At 43.2% G+C, this 22,780-nt stretch overlaps 1 protein-coding gene across 1 annotated transcript; it reads left to right on the top strand.

Moving 5' to 3' along the window:
- Positions 1 to 3,699: 3,699 nt before the first annotated feature.
- On the top strand, positions 3,700 to 22,630 carry spag17 (sperm associated antigen 17; the record flags this gene model as incomplete). Its single annotated transcript, XM_079184619.1, is given in 48 exon segments — positions 3,700 to 3,795; positions 4,130 to 4,270; positions 4,775 to 4,834; positions 4,937 to 5,107; positions 5,229 to 5,394; positions 5,567 to 5,776; positions 5,920 to 6,098; positions 6,292 to 6,438; positions 7,192 to 7,267; positions 7,395 to 7,528; positions 7,809 to 7,997; positions 9,152 to 9,246; positions 9,248 to 9,254; positions 9,482 to 9,632; positions 9,720 to 9,932; positions 10,043 to 10,074; positions 10,201 to 10,317; positions 10,443 to 10,597; positions 10,790 to 10,899; positions 10,982 to 11,052; positions 11,419 to 11,743; positions 11,926 to 12,060; positions 12,824 to 12,934; positions 13,156 to 13,382; positions 13,595 to 13,715; positions 14,020 to 14,183; positions 14,273 to 14,387; positions 14,495 to 14,649; positions 14,872 to 15,016; positions 15,174 to 15,628; positions 15,717 to 15,902; positions 16,078 to 16,211; positions 16,445 to 16,575; positions 16,832 to 16,965; positions 17,060 to 17,248; positions 17,708 to 17,821; positions 18,086 to 18,137; positions 18,630 to 18,720; positions 19,647 to 19,740; positions 19,887 to 19,998; positions 20,193 to 20,232; positions 20,346 to 20,410; positions 20,764 to 20,900; positions 21,319 to 21,497; positions 21,706 to 21,766; positions 21,864 to 22,001; positions 22,271 to 22,536; positions 22,621 to 22,630. Coding segments are annotated over 48 exon segments (6,606 nt in total).
- Positions 22,631 to 22,780: the final 150 nt, after the last annotated feature.

Here is a 22,780-nt window from a genome sequence, read left to right on the forward strand (position 1 = left end):
CAGACGAATTTTATTTGGTGGAAAATAGAAAAGGTGGCCGACCCCTGAACTAAACAATGCAATCTTCAGTGTTGACAGTTTAATAACACTGATGATCTTTTTTTCAACCAAAAATGCTTTGCGCTGGTTAGGGGGTACTTGGCTGAAAAAATATTTCACAGGGGGTTCATCACTGAAAAAAGATTGAGAACCACTGCTGTAGAGGATGAACAATTGTAGTATTGCAAATCCCGTTGAAATCTGGTCTAAGCGTGAACGTTCAATCAACGTCTATAAATAGTCTGCTAAAAAACTTTCACTTTTGAACCACATCTGAACGTTTATTCAATGGTGGGCGTAGACGTCAATTAAACGTCTTTGCAATGGGAAAATGCTCATTGGGAGGCATCAAGTAATGAATTTAATACAACAGGAACAGGCAAAAGGAAAACATTGTCGGATTTCATTCAAGTTTAGATATTTTTTTGGTCATTTTGTTAATGTTAACACGCTTCAGATGTTATCATAGTATATACACTTATTAAATACTGTAATGTTCCACTTACGAGTCGGAGACAGAGTGAAGTCCTTGCAAGAGGTTTATTAACACAAACCGTCAACAATAGTGCCGAGCAACTCCAGCCAACATTATCAGTCTTTTTAAGTCTTTAACAACACTCTCTTCTTCGTTGGTTCCGGTCTAACGACCTTGACTAGCTCCCGACACAGAACAGGTAACCCCTTCCTCTCCTCTGCTCGACCAATCACAGGCACGCACCTTGACTAACGTGTACAGTGCGTCCCGTGATTGGCCAGAGAGAGGGGATTGACAGCCTGACCCCTGTACTACCAGCTCTCACTGTACAGGGTCGCTACAATACCACGTAATAATAGCATAGCATGTTAGCATGTTAGCATGCTTACATTAGCATGGTGGCTGAGGCAGCTAGCATGATGCAATTCCATGAGCCTTGGTCCATGCTATTTTGTTATTGAACAAATGTCTGACGGGAAATGTTCCTACTCTGCTAGCATGCTCTCCTAGCGAAGCACAGTACTGTAGCCATGAATAACCAGAACAATAAAAACACATGTGTGGTGTAATGCAGTACAAAGAATCAGTCTGTGTGTTGACTTGGTTGTGTGGCATTTTCAGTCTGAGGCTGTACTTTGTGCTGGTCTTAAATTGGACTAATACATATATGTAGTATTCAATATTTAATATACATGTAATGGTTTGCATTTAAATGCACAGAGAATTCATCTGGTCATTCAGTGTTTTTTCCTCATAGCCTCTTGGCCTTCACAGTTATTTCAGCATTTTATGCTTTAAGGACTGTTGAACAACTTGATATTTGAAAGAAGTCAGACTCCCCATCATCTATATTCAGCATTGAAATGTTTGCGAGCACATGATTCCGAATTGATTGCTCAAGTGGTCATAGATACCTTGAGGTCCTGGGAGTTGCATCGTGTAACGTACAAGCAGTGCCTTCCAGGGAATTTGGAGTCTCATTTTATTTTCTATCTCAGTGACTCATGTGTATGTTTTGGTTTTACATGTGAGGATGAGCACCTGGAGTTGGAGAGCAGTTGTAAACTTTTTTTTCCTATCCTGTATCTTATAATAGCTCGAATAAGCCACATTATTTAGAGTAACTGAGTAGAACGGGGATGGAGTTCTTAAATAAACGATTGCGACAGAAATGAAACAGAATAGCCACAACAGACACATGATGCACATGTTTAACATTTTTCCTAAAAAAAAAAAGGATATTTTGAGATGTTGCTATGCTATTCGCAGCAGTGTGCACGGAGTGTTATTTAAGTACCACTACAGTTTTTTATCTGGCTTATAGTGTGACCTTTGTAGAGTGCTGCCTCTGGACGGGTTGGAGCTGACAACAACCCAATAACTAACGCACTGCTGGCTTCAAACGTGGATCTCTCTGGCATCTTGCAAGTGGCCGTTGTCTCACTTTTGACCTTTTATGGGGAGCTGCTGGAAGTAGCTTGCTGCCTTGGTGAAATCACTGTCATGACAATGGCCCCTTGTATTGATAAAACGACTCCAATGGGATTGATTGGAAATCAAATCATGACATGCAGAGATGCTGTGCATGAAATTCTTTATGATACGCTCTGATGAATAGAGCAAAAAGCTCTCCACAAATTCAGTGCCAGTGAGTCTTTGTCAACAGAGGCCCAGTGTATTTATTGTATTGAGTCATAAATATTTAAATGGGGCGTATTTTCTTGCTCAAATAGACCTCATTGAGACAGCTCTGCGCAGTCCAGAAAAGCTTCTATTAAAACAAATGGAATCTATTACGTAACTACTGTAGTAAATGTATGTGCCAAGATGAACCCCTCAGGAAAACATCAAATGAGCAGCCAGTTTGACGATTGATGTTAAAGTGCATCTCTGGTGTCAATCTTTCAGCTGGGCTGCAAAGAGACTGAAAGTAAAACAGGAAATGCTTTAGGGTGACTGACCAGGTTTTTTCTTTTTTCCAGTAAAATGTCAAATGAATGTCTTTCCCAAACACAGTTTTCTTTTCCATTTCAATAACTAAATTATAATTGCAAACCTAATAAATGAAAATACAAATTATCATTAGTAAGATATGTTGTTTATTTAATTGTTGCCTGAGAGTGTGTGGGAGTGGTGAAGTGGCCACGACCCCTTTCACACTTCTCTCTTCATTATCATTAATTTAATACAGTAGCTCTTTATATTCATTCCACTTCAGTATTCACCTAATTAGCATTCAAATTTTCCCTCTCTTTGAATAAACATGGTCAAGGTTAAATCTAGTGTCATAATGCATGCATCATTATGGTTCAAAATGTATTTATATTCTACTTAAGATGAATACAGTATATCAAAGTAGAATTAGAGGCTCTTCTCCTTGGTGTTGCTATGATTTAACCTCCTTCTTCTTGCTTGGCTCATCTTGTGGATCAACACTTTTATCATTCATTATGCAGATGAAATGGCACTGAAGTGTAGGCCTATGTGTTCCAAAATGCCATTCTTAGGATGTTTTCTGTCTTTTTTTTCCCACTGATTCTGGCACCGAAATCAGACCAACTGTCTTTCATAATGTCATTCAAAGTTTTGTGTCTCAAGTGCTTCATTCAATGACTGGAACAAGTAGAAAAGGTTCATTTTTGGATTCCAAATGGTTGCAATGTATTGATTATAGAATGGCTGCACAGTGTACTATGATATGGATAGACAATAATTACAATTTATATGAAATAGTGAAATAGTGAAATGATGTGCAAACTGTTATTATTTGGGGATAAATATTTCGGCCCATGAATGTCAGTCTCACACAGACCGGAGATCACACTGCCATCTAGTGGAGAAAGATACATACTTAATATGTTGCCTACAAAAATGGATTTCTATTTAAACTAAATTATTTAATTGTTGATGAGGGATATTCTTATCCAAATAAAAAAAAATGTAAATAGTGAAATATTTTTACTATAGATCATTTAAATGTGTTTTACTTTTTTGGTTAAATGCTTTTGCTTTGAAAGTTTACAGGAAATCACTTTGGGAGACTTGACGCTGGTGTCGATGCGGTTGCCAGGGGCAACACAAGCACCAAACGCTTCACTTGTAGTTTTAACTTCCTTCATTTGGTGTTTGCTCGGATAACTTTAGGACTATTTTCGCTGTTCTGTGTTTTCTTTTTAATGTAGGTAATGCCACCAAAAGCAGCTAAAAAGGGCTCAGCCAAGAAGCCCATTGTTTTCAACAAGAACTGGGAGGCTGGTCTCACCAGAGCTCAGTTTGAGGAGGTTTGGTATCTGACTTCTTTCTTCGGTGTAACTTGATGTTTACTCTTCATTTCGGTTAACGTTAGCGAGAATAAAGTATTTAAAATGGGTAGCATATCCTCCAAACTGCTTTTTAAGACAATTTTAGTTCCGTCTACGTTGTCACTACCATAATTAGAAGTGTACAAATTGCATTGAAAACGGTAAACAATTGAGCTTTTATTGTGAAGGTAAGAAGTCCGAACCGGAAGTGTTAGTTATTAGGTGTAAATCGATGCCACCTGTGGTTATTGACGTGGATGGTGAACGTGTGTTAGTATATTTCATCATTATCCTGGTTTTTAACGCCCTTTAGGAGTCATGGCAGGCCTGTGTTTGTTTGGTGGTTGGGGGATGTCCAGAGGATGAGGAACTGACCCAGGGTCTGTCTTTGGCTGTACACAAACCAACACGCAAACTCTTCAACCTTTTGACCTATGACAGCACCCTTACAAAGGTATTCTGAGTTTGGTTCAAGTTTTTATTTTTTTATGAACAGTGTCTCCTGTATCTGTATAGAGCTCTACATGCTTTCACTGCAGTACTTGACCTGTTACTAAACTGAAAACTAATGTAGTTTACTAATTCATATGAAATAAACTGTCATTATGTTGTTATCGCTCTAACCTCTTGTGTGTCGACGCAGTTTTCACATCTTTGAGCTCTTGTTTAAACAGAAAAGTTACATTTCTCACATTTTCTTCTACAATCATTAGTTCCAAATTCCAATCTACATCTCCATATTGTATATTCAGTATTCCACAATTATCTGTTTCTCTTAGATCTTAGATTTTATGAAATGATTTCCATATTTGGTCGCCTCACTGTATTGGCGATATAATGAATGGCTAATTTAATGAATACTCCATACATCATTTGTAGTCCTCTGATCTACTGAATGAGGTCCCAAAAATGCTGTTTGTGCAACTCTAACACCTTCTCCTGTCCGACCTCGTTACAGATCAATGAACTGGGGAATCCCAAAGCAAAAAGACCCGATGACATCCCCACGTTCTATGAGGTAGGCTTGTCAATGAGGGTTTCTGATATGTTGTATGTCAGTCTGCTCTGATTGTCTACAGGAAACCCTTTGTCCTTCGTGTGCATGTGTGTCTTCGTGTAGGTTACAGAGTCTGCTAAGGTGCTGCTGGATGCAGGAGAGGAAATTGCTTGTGACTTGATGGCAAAATTACTGAAGTTCCAGCTGCTACAGATCAAAGCCAATGATCAGCAGAGGAGGAAAGCTGAGCAGGTCAGTGATTCTTCATTAAATGGGATTCTTTGTGTTCGTTTAGTGACTAGTGTTGAACTGGAAGTGGATTTTCCCCCAGAGCTAAATAGAGGAAAGATTAATCGGATGTTATGAGGGTTTGCTTTTGTGCAATTTTATTCCTTTTTGTCCACACCTGTTGAAGGCTGAGGAGGAGAAGTCAAAGAGCGGTCCTCAATCTGCCAGCAAGAACAAAGGAGGGGCCAAGGTCTCTGACAAAAAGGGAAAGACTCCGCATTCACCTGTGGCACCTACTAAGGAGAAGACCAAGCTCAAACGCAGGGATGATTTTGACCCACCGAAGTTCATTGGTAAACAAAACTCAAATTGAAACTGTGTGTGGGCCACGGAGAAATTACCCTAAACAAAACGTCTTTGGCGACCACCTACTTCTCCGATATATCTATAGAAGTGTGTGTGCGTGTGTGAGAGAGAGAGCAATAACTCCCCCTGTGTGTTGTGTTGCGTACGTCTGGGCCACAGATGACGAACCACAGGATGGTCCTCAACACTACATCTTGCTGCTGGGCTTCTACCAGCCCCAGCTGATCGGGGAGCTTGATGCCATCGGTGTACATGTAGCCAATGTCATTAAACTGTGTTCTGAGCACACGCATATTTCTGAGGGACAGCAGCAGAAACAACAACCCCGTGAGGGCGATGAGCAGAGTCGGAGGGCCGCTCTGGATTCAGGTAAAGGGCCCTCAGTATGCAGTGTGCACGTAATACGGTACATCAAAACAATGTAATAGCTTTGACATGTACTCAAACTCCCCGTCATCCACCTTATTTGTATGTTGCTATCAACATTACAGTATCTTTTCCTTTGTGTGTAGCTGAAGCAGAGGTTCGTTGCAGTGTAGAGCAGGCCAGGAAGTTGGATCTATTCTGGTCAGGTCTGAGAGCAGTTTTGGACAGCGGGCCACCAAACTCCGAGCTCCATGATGCGGTTCAGCTCAGCTACACCGTCCCAGATCTCGGGCCTCCCCTCCACACACAGGACCCTGAGGCTGAGGTGAGTTGACAGATGTTTTGGCTCCAGGATCTATTCTCATGAAGCCTGCTATTCCCTTTTTTGATCATTCTCAAGGTCCGTCTCTATCCGTCTTTCTCACTGTCTCTGAACCTCTTTGTGTTTGCTTATCAGTCAGCGCCGCATTTTTTTTTGTGATTTGATTTTGAATAAGAATCCTAATCTGTGTATCCAGCTGGAGATGGGGAGCCGAATCTTTGAGGGCGTTGCCAAGCTCATCTATGACGGTCTGGACTGGCGCAGGCAACATCAGCACTACCTGAACAACATAAATCTCATCAGTGTACCTACTGTTGTTGGGTTGGATCCACAGCCTGCAGAGGTACACATATACACTCATGCATGCAGTAAAACCTAACAACAGGGCTGCAAATAAGGTATATTTTCATTATCGATTAATCTGCTGGTTATTTGCCCAATTAATCAACTAATTGTCCGCTTCATAAAATGTCGGAAATGAGTGAAAAACTCGAACAGCATAGTAGAGAACGGCTTCATTCATCGACCTCTGGGTTTTGGGCCCAGCGTGTTTCCACAGTCCTTAACTCAACGATACTCAGTTTTAGAGAAACAGCAAACATTCATATCTGTGAAGCCAGAGTCAGTGAATTTGTAAAAAAAAAAGGTTCTTCACCATCCTAGGGATTGGGACATGACATTATTGCCAACTGTATTTGTTTTTATACAGCATGGAATATCATGAAGTATCTTATAACATTCTGACACAGTGCGTTCAAAAGGTCAGCATTAAGGCCTTTACATAGTCCTTGAACGCCCCCTTGTGGACAAATAACAAAAATGTAGTCGACTGAGAGATCCTGTGCATCCGAGAGACCACACACCCAGGTACTGTACACACACACACACATACTGTGTACACACACACACTCTAAACAAACCAATTAAACAGCATGCCCTCTCTGGAGCCTTATTCTTTAACTTGAATTGTTTCTTTATTTGCCGCCCCCAACCAGCGGAATTTAAAGTGGACCTCCACGGTACCCATTGAACAGTAATTATGTGGCTGGATATTGATGGAAAAGGTGTTACTTTGTTGTGTGTGTGTGTGTTGCAGGTTGTGCCGACCTTTCCCCCCCTGTCTCCATGCTCCAACATGAAACCAGTGCAGGAAGAAAGGCCAACAGACCAAGGTATAGCCTTCCTTTTTCATGTATTTTTGGCACATGCTTGTGTGTGTTTTATTTATTTATTTATTAGATATTCACGACTAGGATGACAAACCTCCCTTTGTTTCTCTCTTCTCTCCTTTGTGGGCAGAGGCCCAGCAGCCTCCTCTCTCTACAGATGTGGACATGCGTTACTATTGCAGCCTCCTGGACCTGGTTCCCCCCGAAGCCTGCTCTGTGCCTCTGATCTTGCACTGTATGCTGGAACAGGTCTGTGTGTCGTGCGTGTGGATGTGCAGTGTGTGTGGTCAGACCAAGATTTAATGTTTGAAAGTGGTCCCTCATTATCTGTGTGTGTGACATGAGCAAGTGTTTTTGTGATTGACAATATCTAACGCTAAACCTTCGATTTAGGCAAATTTTAGATATTTGTTTGTGCTTTGAAATAAAATAGCCAGATGTCATTTAATGTGTTCAGTGTCGCCGCCTACTTTTGATGGCGATTATGGCATTGCATTGAACACTGTTTTTCACCCCCACGTCCTGTGGATTTGTGTGTTTTTAGGTGGCGATTTCAACCGAGCCGCCTTTGCCCTGCGTGGCTGAGGCCGAGCCTCACGACGACCTCGGGTTAGACTATCAGCTGGTCAGCTTCATGCTCCAAAGCTTCCTGCCGCTCGTGCACACAAACGCGGAGAGAAGCCACATGTTAAATAGTTTGCTGACAACAACGCAGAATGAAGAACACAAGAAGGTACAGTGGACATATGCAGGTAGACGACCCATGGAAATACTTGTACTAAAAAATTTAACATTTATGCAGCATTGGTGGTTCAGTGGTCGAAGTTTCGCTTTGCAGGGGGGGTAATACTCGCCTTCATGCGCTTGGAGTGAGCATGTGAGAGGAAATGGGTCGGCTCTGTCTTTGCTGTTTTTATGCTTCGTCATACAACACTAGAGGGCGGCAGTAGTCCTTGGAGACTTTGCTTGTTTCAGCAGAGGGTCGCCGGTTCAGGTCCCCACAGACACCAAGTATTGAGCATGGACTGGTAGCTGGAGAGGTGTTCAGTTCAGCCTCCTGGGCACTGCCAATGTGCCCTTGAGCAAGGCTCCCCCTCTGCTCCGAATACCGGGATGGAATAGATGCAGAGGTTACATTTCGCTGTGAGACAATAAAAGTTGATTGACATTTTTACAAATGCTTTAGTTGGTTAGTTAGCAACTTTACCAAGTAAAGTTAAATTTGACAGTCCAATATGAGTGCTGAATACATCCGCACCAACATTACAAGGACAGAAAAGTGTCCCTTTGTGTTTAATAAAAAGTGATCTGACACCACAGATGTGACAGGAGAGATAAAAAAAAAAAAAGAGCATAAAACCTCCATCCCACGTACTAAGCTGTCAGTAATAGGCCAATCTGTAGAGCTCACAGTAGATGCCGTTTTGATTGGAACGAGATATCTTTTTATTATTTGTGGAACATCTTGGTGGCCTCTGCACATTGTTGAGGCCAGCGGATGGTGCTATAATCACAGCAGAGTAGCCGACATACAAAGTGTGGTAGGTTCATGCTGTACAGTAAAGTGCTGCAACATGTCCAAATAGATTACTGTAGATGTTGGTAAACCATCCATCGGCCTATAGGGAACACTGGTTCTCATGTGAAACCCTGAATAGGATTTCCTCAAATATGTAATTTCCTTTCAATGATGGATTATGACAGGAACTGCAACCTTCTGACTCAGACAACTGTTGTTACTAGGACAAGTTGCGTTGTATGATATATTTTCCTTTCTTTCACTCGGGGTGTGGTGTGTGTGTGTAACGTGTGTGCACCTTAATGACTCCAGAGTGTTCGGACACGCTCATTTGTCTCTGTTCTATTCTCTTTTTTTTTTTTTGTTAGAGGCTAGAGGAGAAGTTTGGAGTAGAGGAGCCGCAGAAGAAGTCTGAGCACCCTCTGGTCATCAGACACCATGATGAGATGGCAATGCGCTTGAGGGATACAAGTGCAAGTAGATTTCTTTATGTTTACAGTTGTGTATAATTGATTCTTTTTCTGTTTTGTCCATGTGGAATTTGCCATTATGGTTCCAAATAGGCGGTATAGTTTATGTAGTCTCGCTCCCATTCTGACCTTATTGTTATTAGAAATGTGTTTGTTTGTGTGTGTGTGTGTGTGTGTGTGTGTGTGTGTGTGTGTGTGTGTGTGTGTGTACACATGTGTCCCTCATAGGCGGTCCAGGGTTTTGATCCAGCAGAGGTGGAGCTGTCCATGATGAGGAGGTCTCCAGTGTGGGAGCTGATCCAGTCTGTAGCTCGGCCGAGAGACAGCAACTCCTGCTGGATGACAATCAAACAGCAGCTGCAACACTACTGCACCGATGGTCAGAGGGCAGCTACTCGGTATTTTCATGGCTGATGTTGCTCTGTCTCAGAGTTTTATAATATCACGATGTCATGAAATCCCACAGATATCGTGTCATGGCTGGACGTGGAGCGTTTGATTCATCAGAGTGTGTTTGAGAGCATGCCCCTGACCAGGCTGGACCCCAACGGTGTACTGCAGAATGCTCCTGGACCACTGGGACCACTGTACCCAGCACAGCAACAGACACCCACAATAATCCCCTGGGACAACCCACTGTCCTACGCTAAACAGCAGCGTGATAACCTACGGACTAAAGGTCTGCTACTACCAAGATTCATTCAATTACTCTGACTGACTTTGGCTCGCATATAGTATATTACACAGCGAAACTGACTTAAGATACTTGATTGCTTCTCTCAACTGTAGGGCCGATGACTCTCACTGAAGATCTCACAGAGGTATTGTTTGTTCATACTACTGTAGCTACTCACATTTTCTTTTTTTTTATGCTCCGATAAAAAAAAAGTAATGAACATTTGTTCAGATTCTTCTCCTAATAAAGTTGCATGTTGATTTTTCTCTAGCAGATCAGAGGGAGAGTGTGTTGCCAGCTGGACTTGCATGACATTCAGAGCAGTCGGCTGAGATCTCTGTTTGACTGGCACTATACTGAACACCACAGTGCCTCCCTCTTCCCACAGGTGACCTGTCTAATCTTGTCTAGGCAATGTTATTCCACTTAAAAATGGTTGCATTGAAACCCCCTCGCATTTGTCATGTTCTTTCAATTTTTGCACATACAAATTCAATTTGATTTGATTTGCAGGTACTCCAGTTAGCCTCAGAAGAGTACCGCTGCTTGGACACTTTCAGAGGAAGTCATAACAACGTCCTGTACATTTTCTGTCACAATCCAATGAGCCCTTATCGCAAGTGCAAGGAGTTCTGGGATGTAGCCCTTCACACTGATGTCAAGTTCAGGTCAGAGTGCAAGTCCACATTTTCTTCTCACAGGACATGAATAGTAATCTGCTTTTTTGATATGTGAGAAAGCAAAATAAGACTTTTTTTTTTTTTTTTTTTATCAGTCCGTAGCATATATAATCTGACTAGTGGTGTGTGTGTGTGTAGAATGTTACATCGACTTTAAATGTCATTGTTATCTTCGGATAGGAAGTACCTGGAGCACGTGGCAGATACCATTTCAGATTGGACTAAAGAGGAAGAATCAAAGAGAGAGGCAATGCAACTCAGAGATCTCAGCCCTGCTGAGTCTCCAAAAGGTAGCTTGTCAACAAAAATCTCTGTCAATGTCACTATACGTACCACCATACAGTTACGGTGTTTGTTTTGTTCCTGGACTAGAAGAAATTGCGACGGATTCTGCAAAGGAGGAGGACATTCTGGAGCCAGTCATCATAAAGGGCTCCCTCAAAGTCAGTACCAACAAACACATGAACATTTGCCTTCACGGGTTTGCTTTGTTCTGGCCCTTCAGCAGTAATGCAGTAACTCTTTAGACCCTTTACAGAAATCCGCTGAGACGGCTAAATTAAACCCGACCCCCCTCTTACGTGGTGATCTAGTTTCCTCAAAGAGCTGTGGAGATATTCCTCGTCAGTAGTTATAGAATCTCGTACCGAAGCAGGATTTAAAGAGCTAACCAGTAAATGCATCCAACCATCATCTATTACTACGTATCCTTAGATGGTGGCGGGGGGGGCTGTAGCTTATCCCACCTGATGGTTCGATCAGGTGGGATGGTTCAGTGTGTGTATATTAACGTGTGCGTGATGCTACAGGCCTGGAAGTTGGAGCAAGAGCACCTAAAGGAGGAGGAGAATGCCAAGAAATCAAAGAAGGAGAATAGACCGAAAAGCAAGCAGCAAAAGGGGGAGCCTGCTTTGTCTCGTCGCAAGAAGAGCATAGCAGAGACGGCCGCGAGCTCCGCACACCCTGTGGAGGAAAACGAAGAACTGCATCCGACAGAGGAGCCTGTGTGCGACGTGAAGAGTTTCACAGGCTACAGCATGGGTGGAAAGTTGATCCAAGTGTCAGGTTGTTGCCAGTACCTTTTCCCTTCAGACGGGGGACACGTCACTGTGGAGAATGTCCGCTATGCTGAAGGTATTCAGACAAAGATAAGGTTGTAGAAAATGATCATCAAAATCTGCATGTATCCGCCGTGCTGCGTAATTGGGGAAAGTCGGTCACTGTAAGTGAGACTGTGCATGAAAAGCAAAGTGCGCCTCAGTTATTCCTGACTGATACCTCGTGGGGTTTTTCCCACATACGCCCATGCACTCCAGGTTCCAGCCTAATGAAAGTGGCGGTGAAGAAGGATGGCCACCGTTTCTACACCCACATCAATCACGTTGTTATTGATCTGGCAAATCCTCAGCCCCAAGACAAAGAAACCAATGGTAGAAAAGAAGATTTGAATGGTAACGATGCTACAGATATTAAGCAACACACTGTATAGGCAATATATTAATATAATATCAACATTGAGATGTAAGACTAGATATCATCTATTGTTTTTCGCTGGTGTTAAAGGTTGCATGACAGTAAAGTGATGTAACTGTTCTACCTGCTCTGTTATTTGCCTATACCCACTTATTCATTATATCCACATTACAGATGATTGTTTAAAATCTCATTGTGAAATGTTTTGTGAAAGCACCAATAGTCAACCCTACAATATTGTTGGAATATCGATATCGGGGTGTTTGGTCAAAAATATTGTGATATTTGATTTCCTCCATATTGCCCTGTGCCCAAACACCCTGTGCCCAGAGGGCCTGTTTTGTAATTTTAGTGTTCTTTTTATCCATTCTTGCAAATTTGTATGTCATTAAATAGATAATACTTAAAACTAATGAACAAACAAAGTTAACCTGGGATTTCCCTCACGGTTCTGTCTCAGAAAAAAACTAAAAAACCTGAGACATGAACCGAACCGTGGATTCTGAGAATCGTTAAACCCATACCTGAGAGCGTGTGTGTGTGTGTGTGTGTGTGTGTGTGTGTGTGTGTGTGTGTGTGTGTGTGTGTGTGTGTGTGTGTGTGTGTGTGTGTGTGTGTGTGTGTGTGTGTGTGTGTGTGTGTGTGTGTGTGTGTGTGTGTGTGTGTGTGTGTGTGTGTGTGTGTGTGTGTGTGTGTGTGTACAGTATGAAAAGAAATGACTGTAATTTATGTGTGTCCTAGTGTCTGAGCCTGTGGAGATGAAAAGAGTGAAGCAGGGCTCCCTCTCTGCAGTTTTGGACAGTGGAATCCACCTCTCATACAGTTCCTATGGTCCCGCGGGAGAATACAGAGGTTTTGCATTCATACCACATAAGATTTTAGCCTTTGTGAATTTTAATTTTAATTGAAATGTTTCAATCTTTACTTATATTTGGAAAACAGGTTGAATATGCTTTTAGACTGTTCCATCTCAGTTCTCTGAATATGCTTCTTCTTATGTGTGGATCAAACGATATTTACATTTCTTCACAGTGCAGGCAGCTTTACTTTGGTTTTGTTTTGTGATGTTCTAGTGGGTCCCCAGGACACAGCGCCAGAGACCCCTGCCCCAGAGACCCCTGCCTTTGTCCCTGCCCGTCGCTCCTCCTCCACCCGTCGCTCCTCCACCCGTCGCTCTTCCTCCATCAACCGCTCCAGCTCCAAGGGTTCAATTTCCTCTAAGACTCACAGCCCAGCCAGCCTCCCCAGACCTCCAGAGTCCCCGGTTCCACATACGGACATGGATGCAGAAAAGAATACAGTGGGGGAAACGAATACTCAAGCACAGGTTTCTCCACCAAGTATTAGACAAATTTCACTAATAATAGTCCATACTTTTTTCCTGTCTTATCCCACTTTATTGCACATAATTAGTTTTATGATTTGGGTTGTAGTTTTATCTTATACCTGTGATGACTATGTTACTGTTGTTTGTGCATTGCTCATACAGTATGTACACATTTTTCTGCGTAGGATTGTGTGCAGTCTAAGGTGTGTGAAGGCCAGCCAGCAGTGATATCAAGTCCATTCAACAGCCTCAACCTGTCTGTTCCTAACGGCCTGCTGCTGCAATTTCTGAGAGAGGATGCGCAAGGTCAGTGATCCACTTTCTCAGGAATGTAGATACACACTCACCCACAGGTGTGTGTGTGTGTGTGTGTGTGTGTAGTTTTACAAAGCTTCATGTGTTACTGTGAGGGGAGAATAACATCTCCCACACTCACAGATTTACCTGCTCACACACTCTGGCAGAAGAGGACCTGGCCACTTTGTTTAGAATCTAGACCGGAAGAAATGAATGTGCCCTCTTTGATATTTGAGCATGATATTCCTTAACTGCTATATTCCCATGTATGACTCATTCTCAAACATTTATTACGTACGTTTTGTGTGTCCAGGAGTGTCCCCCGAAGAGCAGGGTATGTTGGTGAAACAGGGCTTTCCTCTTCATGGTAGGGCAGCTGTAGGGCAGCTTCAGGACCCTTCGCTCTCCAAGGAACTGTCCCGCATTGTCACATGCCAGGGAGCTGTGATCCGACACATGAGAGACGGGTCCACAGAGGTAAACATTCTGTCCACACATGTTCATACATAAAGGCTCAGATTCCAGCAAGTGTATGACTTCTTACACAAATCACATGTGTACTGCAGGTTCTGTTTGCAGATGGCTCGGTCAGTTTCAGCCAGGATTCTGGTCCGGTGTGGGTTCCTGACTCTGAGGTTGAGGAGGAAAACACCTCTCAAGAAACTGAGGACAACGGCAAAGGTTAGAGTGCAGCACCGGTGAATACAAAGCACCATCTAATGAACACGTAAGCATCACTTTCAATGACAAACGGTGTCAAACTGTCTTTGTATGTTGTGTCTATACAGAGCAGAGCTTAGAGAAGGAGCCTGGTAATCAGAGAGGGTGCTGGTTAACTACGACCCCATCTGGAGCTCGCGTCCACACTGTGGGGACCACACACAAACACATACCCACCACGCCTCTTCTCGCCGTCAAGGCTACAGACCCCATCACCCATGAGGTAAGAGTGCAGTATTACTCCCGACAGTCAAGGGGTTACCAGTTGTCTCCGCTGTAGTGTTATTCAAGTTGTTTTCGGGGTTTCACAATGAATTTGACAATGTTATTTTGACGTCAACGTTTCAATATTTTTCAATAGGTTTGTGATAGAGTCTCAAAGGTTGTGCGTGTTATCGCTGGGAGTAACCAGCCGGCTTTGTCTTGGCATGTGTCGCTGTGTCAGGTGATGCTGATCCGAGAGGATCTGGTGCTGTCTGTCCAGAACACAGACGGATCTCTGAGTGTAGAACATGCAGACGGAACCAGGATCACCAGTCTCTGCAAAGACAGACCACCAAGCACACCGCAACAGTTACTGCTTCACACAGGTGACCAGCATGCAGTGCATACACATTATGGCAAATACTTGGCTCCCATGCACATACAGCAATCGGTCCTATCTGAACATGTATGTAGCACAAACATCTTAATCTTTGAATTAAGTTGAATTATTTGATCTGACCTGTGTGTCTGTTAACTTTCCAGGGGAGCAGGCCGAGAGTGTGACCCTCAAATCGGCTTCTGAATGTGCGTGCGGCTGCGCCGAGTGTGTGTGCGTCACGCGCTGCGCGGACAGCGAGAGTGAGGCCGCGCACTTCCGGCATACTTGTGACAGTGGAGAGGAGATTAGCGGGGACAGCGCAGGGAAAGCGTGCGACAACGAGGATGCTGGACACGCTCGTGCAGAGTTCAGTGAGCGTGAGCATGTGTGCGATGAAAGAGAAAGTGGTGAGACTGGCGAGGAGAGCGTGTTTGCAGAAGGAACTGTGGCTGAGGATGCTGAGAGGAGTGCACGTGCAAGCGCATCTCCCAAGGAGCGAGTGGTGTTGGTGGAGAAGGAGGGCCTCCCCGCAGTGGTGATGTACCCAGAGCGACACGCGGCTCACGTCTTTTTAGCTGATGGAACTATCGTCACTGGGAACAACCAAGGAGCCTATCAGGTGGGTGGTTCACAGCAAAAGTCTGTTTTTTTTAAGTAATGTGTAGATTAATACAAATGTGTTTGTTTTGTGTGTGTGTGCATCCAAGGTGTTCCCATCCAGTGCCGGGCTCCTACAGATCCAAAGTGATGGCAAGTGTGTGTACTCGTCTGACCCACTTGTAACCCCAAGTCCAAAAGGTTGCACTCCCACAAACCGACCAGGAAGCTACACCATGAGTCATACAGACATAGTGGCCTGTGACGTTACAGACCCCGATGGCAACCACTTCCAGGTTTGAATTATCAGAAGGGTTGGTGTTGTGCGTGTCTGTGGCGAGCACTGAGAAACATCGAGAATTTTTAAAGAGACAGTCCTTCATAGTCTCAGAGAATCAAGGCCTCATGGAGACTTTGTGTGTGTGTGTGTGTATGTGTGTGTGTGTGTGTGTGTGTGTGTGTGTGTCACAGGTGATGGAAGATGGACAGTTATCAGTGCTGAACTGCAGCTCTGCTCCGAGCGCTCTTAAACGGGATGAGGAGGAGCCAGAGGAGGAGGACGACAGAGAAATGGCCAAGATTAATTACGGAGAACAGTCTCCCAGGTGGGCCTCTATCCATTATTCCACTTTTTATTTGTTTTTAAATTGATTAGAAAACTGAACATTTTTTGTGAGCTGTATTTTTCTCTCTTATAGTTGCTGTATGTCCAAACTAGAACGTGTTTTGCATGAATACAAAGCCAGCAGTAATGAGACAACATTTCAACATTAACTTTGCATGGCTGTTGTTGATGGCAACGTTGCAGAAACCCTGTAAACATCATCTTGTGTTCCAGGCTGTTTGTGGTGCATGAGGACGGCTCAGGTACTGAACTACTGAGCTCTCAAACTGTAGAGGAACAGCTTTACCAGGCCTATTCTGACCCGACCATAGAACTGCTGAAGGAACCACTGCCAGACGCACAAGGTGCCCTGTCAAATATCTCCAAAATCAAGAAACATAATACTCAACTAATAGTAATAATAATAATTACAACAGTTTCGTTATTTGATCTAGCCATATTTCAATTAGAAACATAACAATTTCCCATTATATGTAGTTAATTAACTGTCTCTCGAGTTGAGCGCATTTTTCTCTTTCTACTACCTATCAAAGGAGGAGCAAAGGCAGGGAAAGCCATCTGAATCTCCAGGAAATAATGCAATATTTGTGACTGTTTCAGATGAGTTTGGCATCACCATGTTGAAGCCCAGCCACCAGAGCGTGTGGTCCCAGTGGCTGCTGGGGAAACAGAACCCTGACATTACCCCGCCCAACCTCAGAAACCGCAGCTGGCATGACTTCCCTAGAATAGAGGTACAGTTGTGAACAAATACACATGTTGTACAAGTACACTCGGGGCCAAACGCTGACGTTTTTTTTTTACCCTCTGCCTTTCTCTCTATTCCAGAAGAAGAGCGCAGGTCCTCCGTTTGGTGCTGACTTGGGACGAGGGTTGACTCTGAGAGATGGGTCCGCTGGCTTTGCAGTAGAGCGGCAAACTCTCAGAAGCTGCCCTAAAGTCCTGGAGATGAGGGAACTGTACCAGCACCGACCATTCACCGCTCCACTCAAAAATACTGTCGACACACGTCTGAAGGTAACAATAAACCCATGTCTGTGGTCACATGGCTCACTGTGCCATGCAGTCATATGTCAAAGTTTTGCTCAAATGAGTATACAAATGATATAGTGGCATACAGTGTTGAAAATAGTTTGATACAGGGCCAAACACTTGGTAGCCTATTGACCCAATACGTGATAAAACAGTCAGAATACAAGTGGTTTTACTGCTTTCATTATTGCTATTTCTTTTTTGATAGAGCCCGTATTACAGCTCTGTTTTTAAATACTGAAGCAGCGCATATTTAAAACCAGCGCGACATGTAACGAGGCCTCAATTGTGGCGGTGATGTGATTGTTGGCCCTGAAACATGTCGCGATACTTCTGCTGTGAAAGGACGATATACTTGTGTTGTGAAGTCTGCTTTGAGCGTGACATCACATTTTTTGCAGGATATTGACAGGTGTTGAAAGTCGCCTTTTGATTTGGTTGCAGAAATACATTGAGAGTTTGATGGTGAGGGAGCAGCGATCAGAGGAGATGCAATTAAAAGACCCTCGCACTGAGGAGGAGACTGTTCACACCAGTGATCTGCTCAATCTGGTCCTGGTGAGTACACACACACACACACACACACACACACACACACACACACACACACACACACACACACACACACACACACACACAGTATAATGCACAATTGGTATATGCCTAGATGCCTTTACTTTGACTGGTATAGTACAACAGACAAGAAGATGTTATCAGACAGGGTTTTCCCCACTGCATACTGAAATAGAAAAACTCTACAAATGGCAAATACAACAATGTTGAGCAATATTATTTGTTAATTATTCATTTTGTATTTTAAAGTCTTTTGCAGAAGAAGAGGATGCAGCTCACATCTTTGAGAAGAGGACTTCAGGTGGATGACTGATTTTTGTAGTTTTGTAGGCTGTGTTTGAACAATGTGTCCTGTTATGATTTCTACTGAAATTAAAGTTCCATTTGCAGTGCCCTGGTTTCCTTTATTCAGTTTGAACTAACTAAGTATACCTACTTAGTTGTGATTGTTCTTAATTAGTGAAAAAATTCAAATTCAATCAGTTTGTGGGAATGTTTCCAGTCACTTTTTGTGGGACTAAATAATGTTGTGTCAGAAGGCTGGATCCGATTATTGCTAGAGGATCAAAATATCGTTCAAAATACTATGTATCAGATACTCAATTAACATGCAATGAATTGCTTGATTTCTGTTTCACTGAATGAAGATAATAGTGGAGGTTTAAAGTTAAGTATTTAGTAGTTAGAGTTGAGCGCAGTAGTTCATGTCGTTTTAGTTTTGGTTTGGTGTTACGGGCTCAGAACACTTCGCCTAAAGTTAATCTCTTCCAATTCCTTCTGTATGCATCCACAGTGGACATAGCCAATCTGTACAGCCAAGGAGCTGGAGACCCAATTGAGCAGTCGGATGTTTCAGAAGACTCAGCCACAGCAGCGAGTGACAGGTTTGGAGATTAAAATGGAATGCATGAATAGATCATGTTAACGCTCTCTAAACACTGTTTCATGTATTTGTATAATACACTATTCTCTTATCCAGTTGTACTCATAGAAAGGAGTCAAAGTGGACTGAACGGCTGACACAGCACAGGTAAATATACGTAGGTTCTCGCGCTGTTTTGTGTGTGAAGACCAAACGACACCTTCATAAGTAGCGACAATTAGTTTTACTGATGCCCTTTATTGCACCAAGATAACATTTGAACTAGCAAGAGTGTAGGGTTTGTTTTTAGCAGCGATGGGGACACACATTAAAGGGGGGGCTCTGGGGGTCCTCCCTTTTGAGCATCAAACACTTCATTTCCTGCAATCTGGTGAATTTGTATGCACCAATTTATTGTGGAAAGGTCTAAATTGATGTAAAGGATAATACAGAATTCAGGCGACCGGTGATAATTCACGATGGGGGAGGGAATATAATGCAGTGAGGCTCTCAAGCATTCTGTATTGCTTTCATATATTTACTCATGTAGATCAACTTCTCCCTGCTGAGTCAGCACACGTGTAGGCATGACTTACTCTTCTGTTCTCTTCCGTCTTTTGTTGGGGGAAGTTTATTTAGAGGGGACAAATGCATGTCTATTAAATATTGAGGGGGACGTGTTCCCTGCATCCGGACCGAAAACCTCCACATTTGTTCGTCACATTGGTGTGAGTTAATTGTGTAAATGGGTTTTTCGCTGTCATGTCTTTGTATGGATGCGGTGATTCTCGTTTGCATTATTTGGAGTGAAAATACAGCAGCTTCTGCTGTACGACTAAAAGGGTGGATAAAGGACAATAGTGGGAAATGATGGCTACCTGACAAATGACGGCTACCTGTACATTTGCACTAGTAGCCGTCAACTTATCATTTATGTGTGTGCCTCAGACAGGAGACATGTGAAGAGCAGGCTAACAGAGAGGCTCTGAGGAAGAAGTCCGTTGTCCCTTTTTTCCACCCAGAAAATATTCCATTATACCAGGTACTGTATGTGTTCTCTTCAATTTACTATACATATATTCAGATGCATTTTCTTAAATGATTGAGTCAGCATCATTGTCAGGAAAAGCAACATTATAACCCACGTTGATTCACCATTTCTGACATTGCATATAAAATGTTTTCCAGACTCTGCTGGAGCACCAAATGCCAGACATGAGGAGTTTATCCATGGATCTCCCTCCGCTCCCCAAGTCAGGCAGCACTGAGGCTTTCCTGAAAGATGCCCCACAAGAGAAGAGTAAGTTATTATACTGTCAAGATTCACAAAGAGCTACTCAAGGAAACTCCATTTTAAAGGCGTCCTGTTGGGAATCCTGGGGACAAATGGACAGGAATTCTTAAAGCAACTGTAGGGGTGCATAAAAACCGCTAACTGTTGATTCAATAACATGCAAACTATATAATATACCGTGTTTGTGTTTGCAACTGCAGCCCCACGACCCTTAAAGCCAACACCCTCTCAATCGGCAAGGTAATAAAGAGGATGTTAAGAACAATTTATTCCTTTTTGATTTTGCTTGTCTAAATGATGTTTACATTTGCTCATGCAACCCATCCTGACATCTCCCGTTGTTTTGCTCTTAGCCATGCAGGAAGAAGTGACCGGACGCTTGACAAAAGGCCGACCAACCCCACGCCTCAGACTGCCGGTTTGTTCCCCACCTTCCTCTGTTGTTTTATATTAAAATGAATTCCCTAATCGGGAACTACATCTGACTATTGCAGGGACATTTTGAGGGCGTAGTCTGGTTTCTATTTAAAGCACCATCAGGCAAGTGAGTACATTAACCTGTCCCATTTCTTGGCGGCATGGTGGAAAGACCCAGGATACTAAAGAAAACCTACTTGTCTGGCTCGTTTGAGGGTGTATGTGATTCACATTGATTTACAGATAACTTCCAAGTCGGTTGTTATGCGGGTTAAGTCCGCTGAGCACTTTCAACGGGCATGAATGGATGAATGACAGTGTCTTTGTGTGTGTGTGTGTGTATGTCTGTGCCAGGTGAAAGCAGTCTGAGGGGTTCAACTGGGCAATGTAAGTCGCTGCAGGTGGATGCGACTGAAAAGCCCAGGAGGACTAAAGTCCGACTACCAACCTCGATCCTCGGCTCTAAACCTTACAGCGTACCAAATCAGCAGGTAGCCAAACATTCACGTCATAATATTATGTGAAGACTTCCCCAATGAAAAAAGATTGCCTATGAAAATGTTAATCATGTCAATGTTATTTATATCAAACGTAGTGTAATTACATTAAAGGATAGGTTTGCATTCTAGTGTCAACTTTTGTGCGGTATACTTAGATCTATATGAGCTTTCTGTCTAAAGGTGGTAGTTATGTATACTGTTGACATTTTCCTTGGTTTGACATGTTATCTATGATTATTAAATAGTGTCCTAAAGTGACATCTAGAGGTGGCGATGTACCACTGTATCCTGCAATTTAAAAAAACACGGTTTCCCGTACACATGCTTCTCTCTCGCTACCACTCTGTCACACACATTCTGTGTTCACACATGCATTCACACATCACTTCGTCTGCGTCGCCTATTCCAGTTCCTGGCAGTGGAAGAGCCGGTGAGGAGGAAGTGTCGAACTATTTCCCTGACTGATCCAAGTGTCATCGCGAGGGGATTCCAGCTGCTCCCGTCCCGTGTTGACTTTGGCACCCTGCAGGAGGGCACCTCCTTTGCCATTACCGTGGTGATGAAGAATGTGGGTGTCGACACCTGCAGGTAAGACACCAGAATATGGACGGATGAATGTGTGGATACATAAATGCACAGGCAAATGTAGGCTTTGAAACCAGGAAATTAGGGAAACAAAGAAAAGAGTTCTGTGGATGGGTGCAGGTGATTTGTGGGTCACCTTCAAGTCCAAAGGGAAAACTATGAGCTGTAACTATTTGTGGTTTAATTTTCGATCTCTCTCTCTCGCTGCAAGGTTCCTCGTGAAACCGCCTCCTTCTGCAACAGGCCTCCGGGTCATCTACAACCCTCGGCCTGTAAGTTCCCCGCTGGATGCAATAGTTAAATGCATGTTTAAATTCAGTGAGGAAAAGCTGAAAAACTACATACGCAGTGTGCTGTATGTCTGTCCAGGTGCCTGCAGGCTTGCATGTTGAACTGCAGGTTCAGCTGTTTGCCATGTGTACGGTCCAAGCAGGAGAGGCGGAGCCAAAGACAAACCTCTCCCAGGACATCATCATCCGCACCGAGACAGACATCCTCTACCTGCCTGTCACTGCTAATATCCTTTGAGCTCATCCAGAAGTGTTTTACCCTTGAAGTAACATTTTGATATATAGTCTTAGTTTAGAGAAGCAAGTAAACACATTTTAGCATATATCAATGTGATTTCAATTGTTTTTTAAATAAATCCTCCACTATTTATTTAAAGAATAACCTGTGGGTAAAGACTCGGGCACGTTAACAACTGCTGACATAATAGAGATAATTACATTTCCTCAGCGGAAGGAAACAGTGAATTAATTAATGTGTAATTGAAGACCAAGTGCAGTTGTTGTGAGACTCATCAAGCCGGCTCAGCCAGGTCTATAAACGGGAACATACAGCGAGGTTGGTCTTTAACAATATCACCCGTCCTTCCTGAGAGGCTATACGACATTTGGCTTCAGGACCATATCGGTACACACAACAAGAAAGGCTCCAGGGTCCGTCAACTTTCTCCTCTCAGCCCCCCAGTTGGACGGGGGGGCCGCATATCCCCACGGACGACCCGTTACCCTTCTGACCAGTCCTTCAGCAAGCGAGGGTCAGTATCTTGTACTGTGAAAATGTCACATGTGGATAGAAAGCAGTCACAAAATCTGAACCAGTTTTTGTTTGTGCGTTTCAGGACATCTTAACTGCACCACTCCTCTGTGAGCAACAGGGTACGCGTCCCATCAGATTTCCCATCATTCAAACGGTCATCCCATCATCATCCAACCGCACTCAACTCTGCACAAAAAATAATAAATTAATAACAAATATATTTTAATGGATATCTTCTGTTC

Source organism: Pholis gunnellus, assembly GCF_910591455.1.
Source record: "Pholis gunnellus genome assembly, chromosome: 23".
In the NCBI taxonomy this organism is placed as follows: domain Eukaryota; kingdom Metazoa; phylum Chordata; class Actinopteri; order Perciformes; family Pholidae; genus Pholis; species Pholis gunnellus.